This window comes from Quercus lobata, chromosome 7 (assembly GCF_001633185.2).
Source record: "Quercus lobata isolate SW786 chromosome 7, ValleyOak3.0 Primary Assembly, whole genome shotgun sequence".
Classification (NCBI taxonomy): Eukaryota; Viridiplantae; Streptophyta; class Magnoliopsida; order Fagales; family Fagaceae; genus Quercus; species Quercus lobata.
The window spans coordinates 43,975,277-43,989,979 of NC_044910.1; the positions used below are offsets into that span (position 1 = coordinate 43,975,277).

General features: G+C 35.6%; 1 protein-coding gene across 1 annotated transcript; it reads left to right on the forward strand.

Annotated features, from left to right (window-relative positions):
- The first annotated feature begins 841 nt into the window (after window positions 1-841).
- Window positions 842-13,569, forward strand: LOC115952098 (putative white-brown complex homolog protein 30). Its single transcript, XM_031069180.1, has 14 exons — window positions 842-1,080; window positions 1,207-1,283; window positions 3,035-3,310; window positions 3,407-3,470; window positions 3,575-3,721; window positions 4,172-4,206; window positions 4,894-4,967; window positions 5,213-6,141; window positions 9,298-9,594; window positions 10,178-10,645; window positions 11,047-11,195; window positions 11,602-11,891; window positions 12,001-12,134; window positions 13,203-13,569. Exons 1-14 carry the CDS (start codon window positions 842-844, stop codon window positions 13,357-13,359), a joined length of 3,336 nt encoding a protein of 1,111 aa, XP_030925040.1. The 3' UTR covers window positions 13,360-13,569.
- The last annotated feature ends 1,134 nt before the right edge of the window (window positions 13,570-14,703 follow it).

Consider the following 14,703-nt stretch of genomic DNA (forward strand, 5'->3'; position numbering starts at 1 on the left):
TCTCTCGACTTTCTTAACCAAAACAGAGAGAGAAAACCCACATTTTTATTATAGAAAGTCAATTTTCATATAATTTTATAAATTAAAGAGAGGTAAAGAGATATAGGTTGGGATTGTGTCCAGTACATTAAAGCACTGGACACTTTAGGATGTGGACATATGTCTATATCCCAACGTGTCCAGTACACTAATGCACTGGACACAAACCGAGTCCAAGAGATATAAATATAAGTTTGTTTGTTTGTTTGTTTTTTTTTTTTTTTTTTTTTATAAAAAAAAAACAAATATAAATTTAAGTAGGTAAAGAGCCAATTTTTAAAAATAATATTAATATTAATATTTTCCCTCCATTAATAAGAGCCAATTGTTTGTGTTTGTGTGTTTGTTTCTCCAAAAAAAAAAACAAAACAAAACAAGTCTTCTCCATTTTTATCCCTTCAATTTAGCCACCCATTCCTCCCCGCCATTTCTTCATCTCCAAATCTAGACCCTCCAAAGCTCACAAGGTTTAATCTCACAACACCTTTAACTAACATTTCCTAGTTAGGTTCAACCTCCATTGTTGTTCTGCAACAAGATTCTCTAACGTTCAAACATCATTTTTCCAAAGCACCCATTATCACTCAACTCTTGTTCTACAAAAACTAAATTGGAAAAAAAAAAAAAAAAAAACATTGTTTTGAAAGTAGCACAATGAAGGACTAATACTACCCATGATGCCATGGTTAATCACTATATATGAATTTCCCAAAATATAATCTTTACCATTCAAGAATTTGGTTTATGATTGTCATCACTTGGATGGTTTTCCTAGAGTTTGTGATTTGGAGAGGTTCAAGTGATGGGAATGAGTGTTTTCAGGGCTAATGCCAATTGGGTTGCCCATGTTTTGTTGTTTCTCATTGTATTTGTGGGTCTAGTGCCTTGTATTCATTGTGTGGAGGGAGATGATTATAGTAAGACCGGTGACCCAGCTCTGCTTCCCGCTGTTACACAGGTTATCTATGGTCGCCTTTCCAATCTCACTAAAATTTTGACCCAAGACATTGTTAACAATTTGGGATTTTGCATTAAGGATGTGTGAGTAATTTGATTTATTTTTTTTATTATTATAAAAAAAAAAAAAAAAAAAAAAAAAGTAGTTTGATGCTTTATTCCACTTGTTTTGTTCTGACCCACAATTTTGTTTTTGTTTTTTCTTTTTAGGAATACTGATTGGAATGGTGCATTCAATTATGCTGGGAAGTTGGATTTCTTGACTAATTGTATTAAGAAGACAAAAGGTATGATTCTCTGGGCAATTGCAAATGGATTTGTTGTAATTGCAGAAATGTTGTACCCATGTAAAATGATGCTTTAGAACTTTTTGTTAGGACTTGTAGATTCATAACATCTCTATATAACAAACAAGGAGCATTCTTGTTTTGCCAGAAACAAACAAGGGGCATTAAAAATGAAACAAAAGGCACAAATTTTCAGTTTATAAGAGACATAAGAATCTTATAGTAATAATATAACTTGTGAGAGGGAGGGTTGTTCATTACATCCCCAAAGCTATGAAAATTACTTTTCATTTGGTGCATATCGTGCGTTTGGATTAACTTTTTGCTCAAAGCTTATTTGATTATTTGTTGAAAGTTTGCAAAAATATAGTTGTACCTAGAAAAAATGAGGCATTGAAGAACTATACATAAGTAAATAAGCTAATAAACTAACGGATAATAACTAATCCAAATCAGGGGCGGCATTACACACAGCCCAGGGGGTTCAAATGAACCCCCTGAATGCCCCCAAAACAAAATTATATATAAACTTTTTTATTTATTTATTTATTTTTGTTTTGACCCCTTTAAAATAAAATAAAAATTTGAACACCTTGATCCTAATTTAAAAAAAAAAATCCAATTGAAATCAACTTAAAGATGATCATTTTACTGCTATTTCAATATTTTCACAATAAAAGTTAAATAATACGTTGTAATTGGCATTTATCTAGACCTGTAACTAACACAATTTTTTTTCCATCTAGATTTTGTTGCAATATTTTTCTGAAAGTGTTGTGTCAAATTGTTAATAGCACTACTCTTAAAATATTTAAATTTATAAGAAATAAAAAAAAGTCAAATTTTCGCTCATTCATTAAATTTTTTTTTTTTTTTTAAGCCCTCTCTCAGTATTTGGCTTACTTTGGCATTAACAACAGAATAAAGTTTTTTTTTTTCCTTACACTTTCCTTCTACATTTGTGGTTTATTAAATGTATGATTAGTTATTTGACAAGAATGTATGATTAATTATTTAATTCTATTTGTTTATGTATTCAATAATTGTTGTCTTACCAATCTTTAAACTACTAATAATTTTTTTAGACTATTTTAAAATATAGTTGTATTGTATACTAAATTGTATGGAAGTGGTGTATAAAGGGAAAAAAAATCTAGTCATTTTATTTTTTTAATTCCCTATAAATTCTTTGCTCCACTAATGCTAACCCCCCTAGAAAAAAATCCTAGAGCTGCCACTAATCCAAATGCATTAGAATGGCTAGACCACCCTCATCTAGCGTGCAGAATGTTAAGATCTAGCTAGTATCGAGATAGAACCAGGAACTAAAGGGCTACATAAAGTTTGTAGGCTAAGTAATCTGATCCATTATATTAACATCTCAACTTTCATTTCTTGTGGATTCCTTCCCTTCAAAGGAATACCCTTGCCTATGTCCTAATAATGGATGTTGATAAATTATAGATTGACCCAAAAGTTTAAACTGTTAAGAAATGGTAAATTCAATCACTTAACCATTACTCTAACACTTTTGCTCATGTGTGGACATGTGAAATTTTTAATAAGTGAATCCCAACACGTGAGATTTTTAACTTTTTAAATGAGAGGTAGAGTGGAGATGAGATTCAAACTTAGGAGCACCTACTCTAATACCATGATAAATTATTAATTGTCCCAAAAGTTTAAGGTGTAAGGAAATGATAACTTTAATCACTTGACCATTATTCTGACAAATGTGAGCTACTTAACAGGAGATGTCACGCAGAGACTATGTACAGCAGCAGAAATAAAATTCTACTTCAGTAGTTTATTTGAGAGAGGGGCAGCAGATGACAATTACTTAAAACCTAACAAGAACTGTAATTTGACTTCATGGGCTTCTGGATGTGAGCCAGGTTGGGGTTGTACTGTTGGCCAAGACCAGAGAGTTGATCTCAAAACTTCAAATAGTATGCCTTCTAGAACTCATGACTGTCAACCTTGTTGTGAGGGCTTCTTCTGTCCTCAGGGTATTACTTGCATGATACGTAAGTATGTGATAAATTGATGGAACATAACTCATTGTTGGTGTTGAACTGTATCTAACAGTTTTTTTTTCTTTTTTCTTTTTTCTTGTAAATAAGCTTGCCCATTAGGTTCTTACTGTCCGCTTGCAAAATTTAATAAAACGACTGGAATCTGTGACCCGTAAGTTTTTTAATCTAATCTTGACATTCTTTATCTCCTATTCCAGAGGTTTCTTATGGTTTTGTACCATTCATTAATATTCATTGGTTGAGACAAATTTGCAGATACAGTTACCAAATGCCTCCTGGAAAACCCAATCATACTTGTGGGGGTGCTGACATTTGGGCTGATGTTGAAGGCAGCAGTGAAATTTTCTGTTCACCAGGATCTTACTGTCCAACTACCACACAAAAAGTTCCTTGCAGGAGCGGGTAGTGCTTTTATCTCAGAACTCGCAAAACCCATCTCATTTTTAGTATAGCTCTTGATACAAATCAGTACAATATATTAACCATTTCTTTACTTATAAAAAAATAATAATAAATCAGTACAAGAAATTTATTGTCCCCAGTTTAATGTCTTTTGGCATGACTTGATAATATAGAATTTCCTTCAACCCACCATGTGGCAATTCGAATGATAATCCATTTGTACTTTTAGACACATAAATATGATATCAAATGATAATCACACAACCATGTGACTGGTTTAAATGACTTAATAGATTATGTGATTAAAGAACACATGGATAGTCATCTAAATGGCTAGATAATGGATAGGAGGAGATTCCTCCAAACTGGCTTTGTCCCTTAATAATATAGTGCAAATTTTCGGTTCTCTCTATCTGTTTGTACTGATATGATTTTCTCATGCAATTTCAGACATTACTGCAGGATGGGCGCCACTGCTGAAAAACGTAAGTTTTTGAATCTTTATGGTTTGTGCCATGTAACATGGCACTAATCTCAATTCTTCACTTGTGCACAAAATTCCATGGTCTTCTTGTTGTATGTAATCTATGTGCAAACGAGCTATCTTGGAGCTACCTTTTTCCCAGCACATCTGTCTCATTTACTGTTATGATTGCTTTAGATGAGGAATTTGGGAAATGAAGATTTTTAAGCCTAACCCATATCAATCGGTGTTAACGGAGAACTCATTCATTTTGAATGTCCTTCCTAGTATACTTGGTGAATTTCATACCTGTCTGGGGGAGAAATGAGTCAAACAATCAAAAAAGTGTCAGATTGTCACATCTCATATGGAGGAACTGGGCTCTTAAATACAGTAGATCTCATGACTAAATATATGCATTTGTATACTTTCAGATAAAGACATCAAGTTGTAATTTTATCTCTTTACTCGGATTATGTTATTTATTCTGATAATATGTAGTTTGGCTAGAGGAAGTTTGGATATAACCCAGGGTGTATTGTGATAAAATCAGTTTGATGCACCATATTATCTGTCTGTAATTGACATTTTCATTGATGATTCCTATTAGCCTTTTTACTACTTGTTTACATGGATAATTAGTTTACTCAGAAAATTTACTCCATATCTTCAGTTTGAATGATTTTGGTTCTTGTTAACCCTTTTGCAGGGTGCTTCAAGTTGACTACCTGTAATCCAAAAACGGCAAACCAAAATATTCATTTTTATGGGGTTATGCTTTTTGTAAGTAATTGCCCATCTTGTCTTAGATAAAAGGTTGACCATTAATTTTTTAGATGGTTCAGTGTGACTTGTTGTTTATTGAAACAAGAATACATACATACTTATTTGGAGAACAATATTTACAATCTCCTGAGTTTTCATTCAGCATTTCTAAAAGGCAAACATTTATCTGATATGCTTGTCAAGCATTATTTCTCCCGTGGGTCCAGCATTTTGAATTTGATGTGGTTAACTTGCCTATGCAGGCTGCTCTTTGCACTCTGCTGATCATCATATACAACTGTTCTGATCATGTTCTCACTCTTCGGGAAAAAAGAGAGGCTAAATCTAGGGAAGCTGCAGCCAGGCATGCACGAGAAACTGCACAGGCACGAGAAAGGTGGAAATCTGCAAAAGATACTGCCAAGAAGCGTGCAGTGGGGTTGCAAAATCAGTTATCCCGCACATTTTCTCGTAAAAAGTCTGCAAGACAGTCGGGGGAGCTGAAGGTTTTAAGTCAAGCCAAACCTGCAACAGATGCTGCATCTTTACCACCTTTGCCTTCAAGTTCTTTAAGCACATCTGGGCAATCATCAGCAGCTCCCAAAGCAAAGAAAAAGGAACCGAGTAATCTCACAAAAATGTTGCATTCCTTTGAGGAAAATCCAGATGGTCATGAGGGCTTTAATCTGGAAATTGGGGACAAAAATATTAAAAAGAACATGCCAAAAGGTAAAAAAATTCATACTCATAGCCAAATATTTAAGTATGCATATGGTCAACTGGAGAAGGAGAAAGCTATGCAACAGCAAAACAAGGACTTAACATTCTCAGGAGTAATTTCAATGGCTACCGGTAGTGAAACCAGAACTAGGCCTACGATTGAGGTGGCTTTTAAAGATCTAACTCTTACTTTAAAAGGGAAAAAAAAGCATTTGCTTAGGTGTGTCTCCGGGAAATTCATGCCTGGTCGAGTTTCAGCTGTCATGGGTCCTTCAGGGGCTGGAAAAACGACATTTCTTTCTTCTTTGGCTGGAAAAGTGACTGGATGCACCATGACAGGTTTAATTGTCATAAATGGAAAAGTTGAATCCATGCAATCGTATAAGAAAATTATTGGTTTTGTACCGCAAGATGATATTGTGCATGGGAACTTGACAGTGGAGGAGAATCTCCGTTTTAGTGCAAAGTGCAGGTATGCAATTATTTGCCATGCAATCTATCTGCAATATTTGTTACCATTCTTGAATTCATATGTGGAATTCATTTACTGCTCATTATCAATAATGGTAGCAACTATTTGCCATGGAAATTTATAACTCATTATCACTATCAATGGTCTCAGAGATTATTACATAACAGGATATATCATTATATGTCAGAGATTATCACTCGCCAGAATTTTCTTCACTTTTAACTGGAAACTTAAAAACCTGATGGTATTAATTGTACTCCTTTCAATTAGACACACATGGTTTTGCCAAAAGATTGATTCCATTTCCTTCAGCAACGACTGCAATCACCTTACATTTCACAAGATAGAGACTATTTTAATCAAACTCAGATTATTGCTGATTGGTCCAACCCCTCGACTTAACTCAATTATGAGTCTATCTAGTGTGCGTTTGGCATCAGGTTATTTGGCTATTTGCTGAACGCAAGCTAAAAAGATACTTGTACTTTGAAAAATTGAAGTTTTAAGAAACTGTTCATAAACAAAAAAAATACTAAAAGCTAAACAAAAAGGCTGGACACAAACGGACTGCAAATATGCATCCCCCCTTGATGGATTTATCATGTTCTGGAAATTGATGTTATAGGGGCATCTTTCTCCGTGTTTGTGGGCTGTAGCTTGGTTTTATGCCCCCTGCACCATGTGGGCTTTCCAAGGAAAAAAAAAAAAAAAAAATTTCTTCTTCTATTAATGCTGATATGAACTCTGATACCTAGTTACACACCACGGACAATTTTTTTTTTTTTAGATGAATGTAGTGACCCAAAAAGGGGGGTCTTGCATTCCATGGAATCCTGCCCACACTTCCGGCTAGGGCATGGCTCTGATACCATCTGTAACAACCCCACCCCAACTGTGTAGATATTGTCCGCTTTGGAGCCCATACCCCTCACGGTTTTGTTCTTCCCCAGGTTGCGCTGGGGAAAAGGCCTCTACACATTGAAGGGAGGTCATTCCTTATAAACACATTCTCATGTGGGCACACGCGTCCTCGCGTGTGGGGCCCACACTTCCGGCTAGGGCATGGCTCTGATACCATCTGTAACGACCCCACTCCAACTGTGTAGATATTGTCCACTTTGGGGCCCATACCCCTCATGGTTTTGTTCTTCCCCAGGTTGCGCTGGGGAAAAGGCATCTACACATTGAAGGGAGATCATTCCTTATAAACACATTCCCATGTGCTTCCCTAGGCGATGTGGGATTCCATAGAATGCAAGACCCCCTTTTTTGGATCACTACAATGAATGAGCAATTTATTTCAAAAGAATTAAAAGTCATATACAACAAAGCACCTAAACCAAAGAGCTGAAAATAATCAGCTCTATTACATCCTACCCCAGATCAATAAGAAACACTGAAACAAACAGGGGATCCACCTAAAGGAGTGTCCCTAAGAACAGAATGAGAAACACCCCAAAAGCAACAAATGGCTTTGTCAATAACAGAGTTACAAAAACCCTTTTTGAGATTCTAATCTGCACTTTACTTCATATTTGATCATCTTCAATATAACTTCCTCGGAGTTAATCCTTCCTTGATGAATCACTGCATTACACTGCTGCCATATGTAGTAAATACTTGACCATAGAGCTAGTTGACAAACCACAGCCTCTCCCCAACTTATGACTTCATTCCAGTGGAATTTTGGGTGTCTTATAAGGCACCAGTTTGAAAAAGGGCACTGGAAAAACAGGTGATCTTCGTCTTCTCTTCTACTCCTACGTAAAGCACATTGTGGATCAACATTGAGTCCCCAAAGAAATTTGTCCTTTGTTGCTAGTCTATTCTGAATAGCCAGCCACCCTATAAAAGTATGCGTAGGGATATGCCTAGGAAACCAAACTAGTTTCCAACAGCTCACTTCTTGGTTTTTGCTTCTGATGTGATTCCAAGTTTCTGCACAAGAGTTATGCCCAGATTTGGACAGAATTGAAACTGGCTTGTCTTCCTCTCCCAATATCCCCAAACCATGCTTGCTTCGTAGGTTCACTAAATTTTCTGATCTTGCAGGTTTCCAAAACCAGTTCTTTCCCTATAAGACACTTGAGAGCTTGGCATTGAAGTTAGCAGTTGCATCATATATAGCTCTATGTCCATATTTTTTATATAGAATACCATCTGGATGCCACCAATCATGCCAAAGAAATATATTTTTACCTGAACCTACTTCAAATTTAATGAAGGTTCTAGCCTCTTCTCGAATTTTTAGAATTTTCCTCTAACTCCGATGATAACTAGCCTCTTCTTGAAGTTTTTGAATTTTCCTCTGACTCCATAAATAACTTCTTTATCCTAACATAATTTAAGGTGACTTGAACTTGTGAACTTAGGATCAATCTCTCACTCGGGAAGTGCCATCCCCCACCCTCCTACTAGCTGGGGTGCCATTAGACCAACTGGTAAATGTATCAGAAGTATTACACCATTCAATTTCAGTAATTAGAGCCTAAAACTTGAAAACTATATTAGTAGAAGATATGACATAACCAAAAGAAGTAAGCCTACAAGAGATCTGTAGGTCAATTGGTTGGCACCTCCTGGTGTTTCCAAAACATCTAGGGTACAAATCTCTCTTACCCCGTTGTAATTATCGAATTATAAAAAAAAGAACACCAAAAGCCTTGTAGCTCAGTTGCTTGGAACCACTTGATGTTACCAAGACATCCAGGGTTCAAATCCTCTCTCCTCAATTTTAAGTATTGAATTATCCAAAAAAAAAAAGTTAAGCCTTCAAAATTTTCAATATCTAGAGTTTCATACTTTATTTAAAATCTCTGACAAGACACAATGTAGAGCACATGATGTGTCTCAAACAAATATGCCTGCATAATTTCAACAGTGAGAGCCTTATACTTTTGTGGAGATCCTAGTTATTATATTTTTATTACCATATGTTTCACTTTACAAATCCATGTTGTCAATTAATTGATCTGTCATGCTGAACCAAACATATTCTTTTCTAATGCCTGTTTATGATTAAATATCGTTTTTCTTGCCACTGATTCTTCACTCTACAATTTTGACTTCCAAATTAAATTGATTGATATCTGGAGTTTATTTAGTTCCACTCTCATTGTTCTTTCATTTCTATTTCCGGACTCCTTGATACTGTAGACTATCTGCTGACTTGCCCAAACCCGATAAGGTTCTAGTTGTTGAAAGAGTCATTGAGTGCTTGGGACTTCAGGCAGTGAGGGATTCTCTAGTTGGAACAGTGGAGAAGCGAGGAATCTCTGGAGGCCAGAGGAAACGTGTAAATGTGGGGCTAGAGATGGTCATGGAACCTTCATTGTTGATCTTGGATGAGCCAACAACTGGTCTGGACAGTTCATCTTCTCAGTTACTTCTTAGAGCACTTCGACGTGAAGCTCTTGAAGGGGTAAACATCTGCATGGTTCTTCACCAACCGAGGTATGCTCTTTTTTTTCTCTAAAATTTTTTTGTGGTCTACATAAATGGCCAACAAATAACTGCTCTTTTAAAACTAAAATGATGACATGTTTCTCCTTTTTCTTTTGTCTTGCTCATCTTTCAGTGTTTATGCATAACTTGTCACAAATTGCAATCAAAGAATTTTACTGAAAGCTTTTATATATACATCTGAGTTCTATATTTTACTATTTCGCACAACAACAAAAAAAAAAAAAAGGCATAGGTTTTAATGGTGAGCTACTGGCGAAAAGGATCACAACGAGAGGTTCATTAGGTCTTTATATTTTGGTTACTGTCCATGGTAGTGAAGTTTTATTGTCCATGTTAGTATAGTATTTCCAATCAGTTAACTATGGAAATAAATTCAATGAATTTTTGGCCTTCATGTAGGATTTCTGTCAAGTAATTTATAATTGGGTCGTTCAATCATGTTATCAGCGTTGTTTTCTCTTCCTCTTAATAGATTTATGAAGGAATAGAGTCACATATTTATTTTTCTTTTTCATGACTAGTTCAGTAAAATTTGAGGTTGATTCTTTTCCCCCCCTCTTCTCCCATACAGTTATTCTTTATTCAAGATGTTTGATGATATAATACTTTTAGCCAAAGGTGGTCTTACTGCATATCATGGACCTGTAAAGAAAGTTGAAGAATACTTTGCTGGTCTTGGGATCACTGTACCAGAGCGAGTTAATCCTCCAGATCACTTCATTGACATTTTGGAAGGTATAGTGAAACCAAGCTCTAGTGTGACTCCTGAACAGCTTCCTGTCAGATGGATGCTTCACAATGGGTACCCAGTACCCCCAGATATGCTGCAACTTGTTGATGAACTTGCAGCTCCCTCAACTAGCTCAAATCCTGGTGATGGAGCTACCGAACAATCTTTTGCCGGGGATTTCTGGGAGGATATGAAGTCTACTGTTGAGCTGAAACGAGATCATATACAGCATAACTTCTTAAGGTCCAAGGACTTATCCAACCGACAAACTCCCGGTGTAGCCCGGCAATACAGATACTTCCTTGGGAGGTATAATCCACCATTCTTTTCTGATTTGGATAACTAAAGCAACCAAAAATTTTCTACTTTCTGAAACTGGTTAGATACAAATGAACCAATAACTCTTAGATTCCTATTCCACACAAGGCAATCAGCTTTGCTTGTGTCTATAGCAAAAGTAATTTGGAAAGATAGATGAGAGGTTTACACATCTATGTGCAGCTTTCTTCTGGAAGGTACTGTTTTGATTGGTCATCCTCAAAAACTTTAGTAGCATTGAATTTGAAATTGATCTGCTAGTTAAGCTGTTCAGTTTTAAAGATATAACTCACAATTTCTATTTATACAAGGGAGTTGGTTATCCTTCTTTGACTTCCATCAACTATCAAGCTTGCTACACAAATTTCTTAACATATGGTCAAATGTTTCAGGGTTGGTAAGCAGCGACTACGAGAAGCTAGATTAGAAGTAGTTGATTACCTGATTTTATTACTTGCTGGAGCCTGTTTGGGAACTCTTGCTAAAGTGAGCGATGAAACATTTGGGTCCCTCGGCTATACTTACTCTGTCATTGCTGTTTGTAAGTCTGAAAATGCAAACTTGCTAGCTATTTCATAGGTGTTACTTCCAACACCTTTGCTGAATTGCATCATGCTAGTATCACTTGAAACCACATGTATTGCATTACAGGAGAGTCAAACCTGAGAGGCTGAGACACCTGGTTTTAATCCACTGCCTTAGCCAACTGTCTCACTGGCACTGGTTTACTTTGCCTCTTTTAAATCTTAACCATTTTAAATGAAAATTTATCATCCCCACTCCTCTCCCTTTTAAATATAAGTAGCAATCTGTTATCTCCCTTATGAAGTACATAGTATCTTGCAAAAAATTAGAATGTACAAATTAATTATGTTTTCATAACTCATAAAGTAGATTTTTTTTACTGCGTCCTTTCTTATGGTATATCTTTAACTGTCCATTTTCAGCACTACTAAGCAAGATTTCCGCATTGAGAACATTTTCTCTGGACAAATTACACTACTGGAGAGAGAGTGCATCTGGGATTAGCAGTCTGGCCTATTTTCTGTCCAAAGACACAGTTGATCATTTCAGTACAGTCATCAAGCCTTTGGTTTATCTATCCATGTTCTATTTCTTCAACAATCCAAGATCATCCTTTGCGGATAATTACATTGTTTTGCTCTGCCTAGTTTACTGTGTAACAGGCATCGCTTATATACTTGCCATCTACCTTGAACCTAGTCCTGCCCAACTGGTATATACTGGAAGATGACATTGATCAACTCATTGTGTATAATATGTAATTTTTCTCTCTCTGTCTCTCTCTTTTCTAATGAGTGTTCTAATTCATTTTCCCCTTGCAGTGGTCGGTGCTTCTTCCTGTTGTTTTAACTCTTATTGCAGCCCAGGATACAGACAGTGTTTTTGTGAAGCATCTAGGCAATTTGTGCTACACAAAGTGGGCTTTAGAAGCTTTTGTAATTGCAAATGCTGAAAGGTTTGTTGTGACTATGTTCCTCCTCCCCTCCCCCCTCCTCCTCCATGTAATGGACTCACACTCACTCAAATATGAACTTGGCAACCTAGTGCATGCATAGACAATCATGCAAAACTGGATATTGTTATCGGGAATTCAGCCCAAATTTGCTTAAAACCTCATTGCATCATTTTATATGGAATAATGGCATCAGTGAATATTTTATTTGGGGTACAATGCTCAGAATTGCAATTTAGACATATAAGTGAGGAAACTGAGTGGTAATGAGAAGTTCTTTCTATGTGGTTCCTCTGTGCTGCCTTCTGTTGACTTCTTAAGGCTGCATTTTGGTTAACGAATAAGTTGCTCCTTGCATTTTCCAGGTTTATGCACATTGCCTTTTAAATACCTAATAGAAGAAACTAGTTTTACCATCCAAGAAAACCTCTCCTAGATACTGTAAAATGCTAATTTCCTGATAATGTGGAATATGCAGTACCTATCTATTGAATATGTAATAGTTGCTTCAATAATAGCTACTCAGATATAGAGAGTTTATTAGTGACCATAGGTTTGCTTACAAAATTGTTTACTCTAAATTACCAAGAGAATGCTACAACTTGCTGCCTATTAATTAATGGAACTATGCCTGGAGATTCAATAGAGATTCAGTGGCAAGACAAGAAAAATATCAGAAATTTTAACTGAATGATCTGAATATCATTGTATTTCAGTGGCGTTGACACAGAAGTGATGATTCATACTTAGACATGATGTAAGTCTTTTGGATTTGATTAGGTTGTTTTAGGTATCATTGAAGTTCAGCAGTGTTCTCAAAGAAATTAGACCACTCTCATTCAGAACTTGTGTTTGGGTTCTTTCTGTCATTGAACTCCTCTGTACAGTTTCATATCTATGCATGTGAGCTATAATTTGCTTCTACATCATACTCTTTTGACTCATATAAGATCCTGATGTAACTTGGGGAAACATTGCTTCATAGTAATTATTTTAAGATTGTACATCTCTAATCAACTGCATTACGTAGCCAATTTGCCATGTAACAGTTTTATCTGCTGTGTTCCTCAGGTACTCTGGAGTGTGGTTGATTACTCGATGCAGTTCATTAATGCAAAGTGGCTATGATCTCCATGATTGGAATCGTTGTTTAATTTACCTCATTATTACTGGAATCATTAGCCGTGTCGCGGCATTCTTTTGTATGGTAACCTTTCAGAAGAAGTGATTTTGGACATGCTCTTTTTACTGCTGTCCTAGTGTACAAATTTTAGAAGTCAATTTTGGTACCCTTATATCATAGAGGCTCACAGTGGGATCCAAAACTGTCAGTGATGAAAGAAAATTCCCTTTAGGAATAGGAATTGATGGCTAACAATTAATCAGAATCATGTAAATCAAGTCTCATGACCCAGTTTAGGATTTTTAGGATATATGGTCATATCCTTTTGTACTTTAGTATGTTTATTTGTAGATAATTAGAAAACTGACACGTTTATTTGTAGGTAATTAAAAATGATGTTTATTTGAGATTCTCTATTTAATCTTTACTCCCTTACTCACTCTCTCTCTATCATTAGGGCATGACAGGATGGCCCATAAAGCAATTAAACGCTACTTTTTGTATCTTGTTTGGGTTCTCTGTCTCTCTCAGTTTTTTTATTTGGATAATTTCAAAGTGGGTGGAAAGGAGATTTAAATCCTAAACATTCTCAATGAAAATGCTAAGAAATGTCAATTGAGTTATAAAGTTTTTAGTAAAAATTTTATTTATCTTTGAACTATTAAAAAACGCTTTTTTTTTTTTTTTCGTCCCTATTTTCACCCTTAAACTACTGAAAAAATCTCTTAAAAAGGTTTAGAAAAAAAATGCGAAATGTATAAAGTTGAAGGTTGAAAAAAGAGAAATTCCTACAAATTTTATGGACATAAACAATATTTTAACCAAATATATGAATCTCATTCTAATTGCGTGTCTCCATTTGGATGGGGGTGGACTTATAATAATTGATTTCTTTTGGTTTATCAAGGAAGAGATCAACAGAAATCAATTGGGAAATAAAAGAGTAATGATAGTCACTCTATATTACACACTCACTGTGCATACATGCGGCCACATGAACTGAAATCGTGTTTTAATTGAAATTTTTTTTTAAAACATAATCTTAAAAGGAAATGTACACAGAGTACAATAACAAGTGCGTAATAAGATTTTCTGTAAATAAAAATAGTTCTTGGTTGAATCAATTAAAGAAACCAGCCCATGGGCTTCAATAAATTGGAGAGGTACTCAACACAAGGTACATGCATAGACACTGTCACTATTCAAAAACATCAGTTGGTTTAGGTGGTTTTCGACTGTTGTAATAAGATGTTCAAGGCATTCAAATGGCCCAAACTCGATGTAAACCATACCAAAAAAATAAGGCGAAAAACACATTTTGGTCCCTACATTTTTAGTCGATTTCCGTTTTAGTCCCTAAGTTTTTTTTTTACCGCTTTTAGTCCCTCTCCTGAAACACGCTTCCATTTTAGTCCCTGCCGTTACATCAAAAACGGATATTGCAGACAT

What these genes read in the sequence shown, in the direction of transcription:
- LOC115952098 (XM_031069180.1), top strand. Translation starts at nt 842, where the DNA reads ATGGGAATGAGTGTTTTCAGGGCTAATGCCAATTGGGTTGCCCATGTT. An exon ending in TTTATGGGGTTATGCTTTTT is followed by an intron (nt 4,968 to 5,212) that starts GTAAGTAATTGC and finishes TTGCCTATGCAG; the next exon opens with GCTGCTCTTTGCACTCTGCT. An exon ending in TACAGATACTTCCTTGGGAG is followed by an intron (nt 10,646 to 11,046) that starts GTATAATCCACC and finishes CAAATGTTTCAG; the next exon opens with GGTTGGTAAGCAGCGACTAC.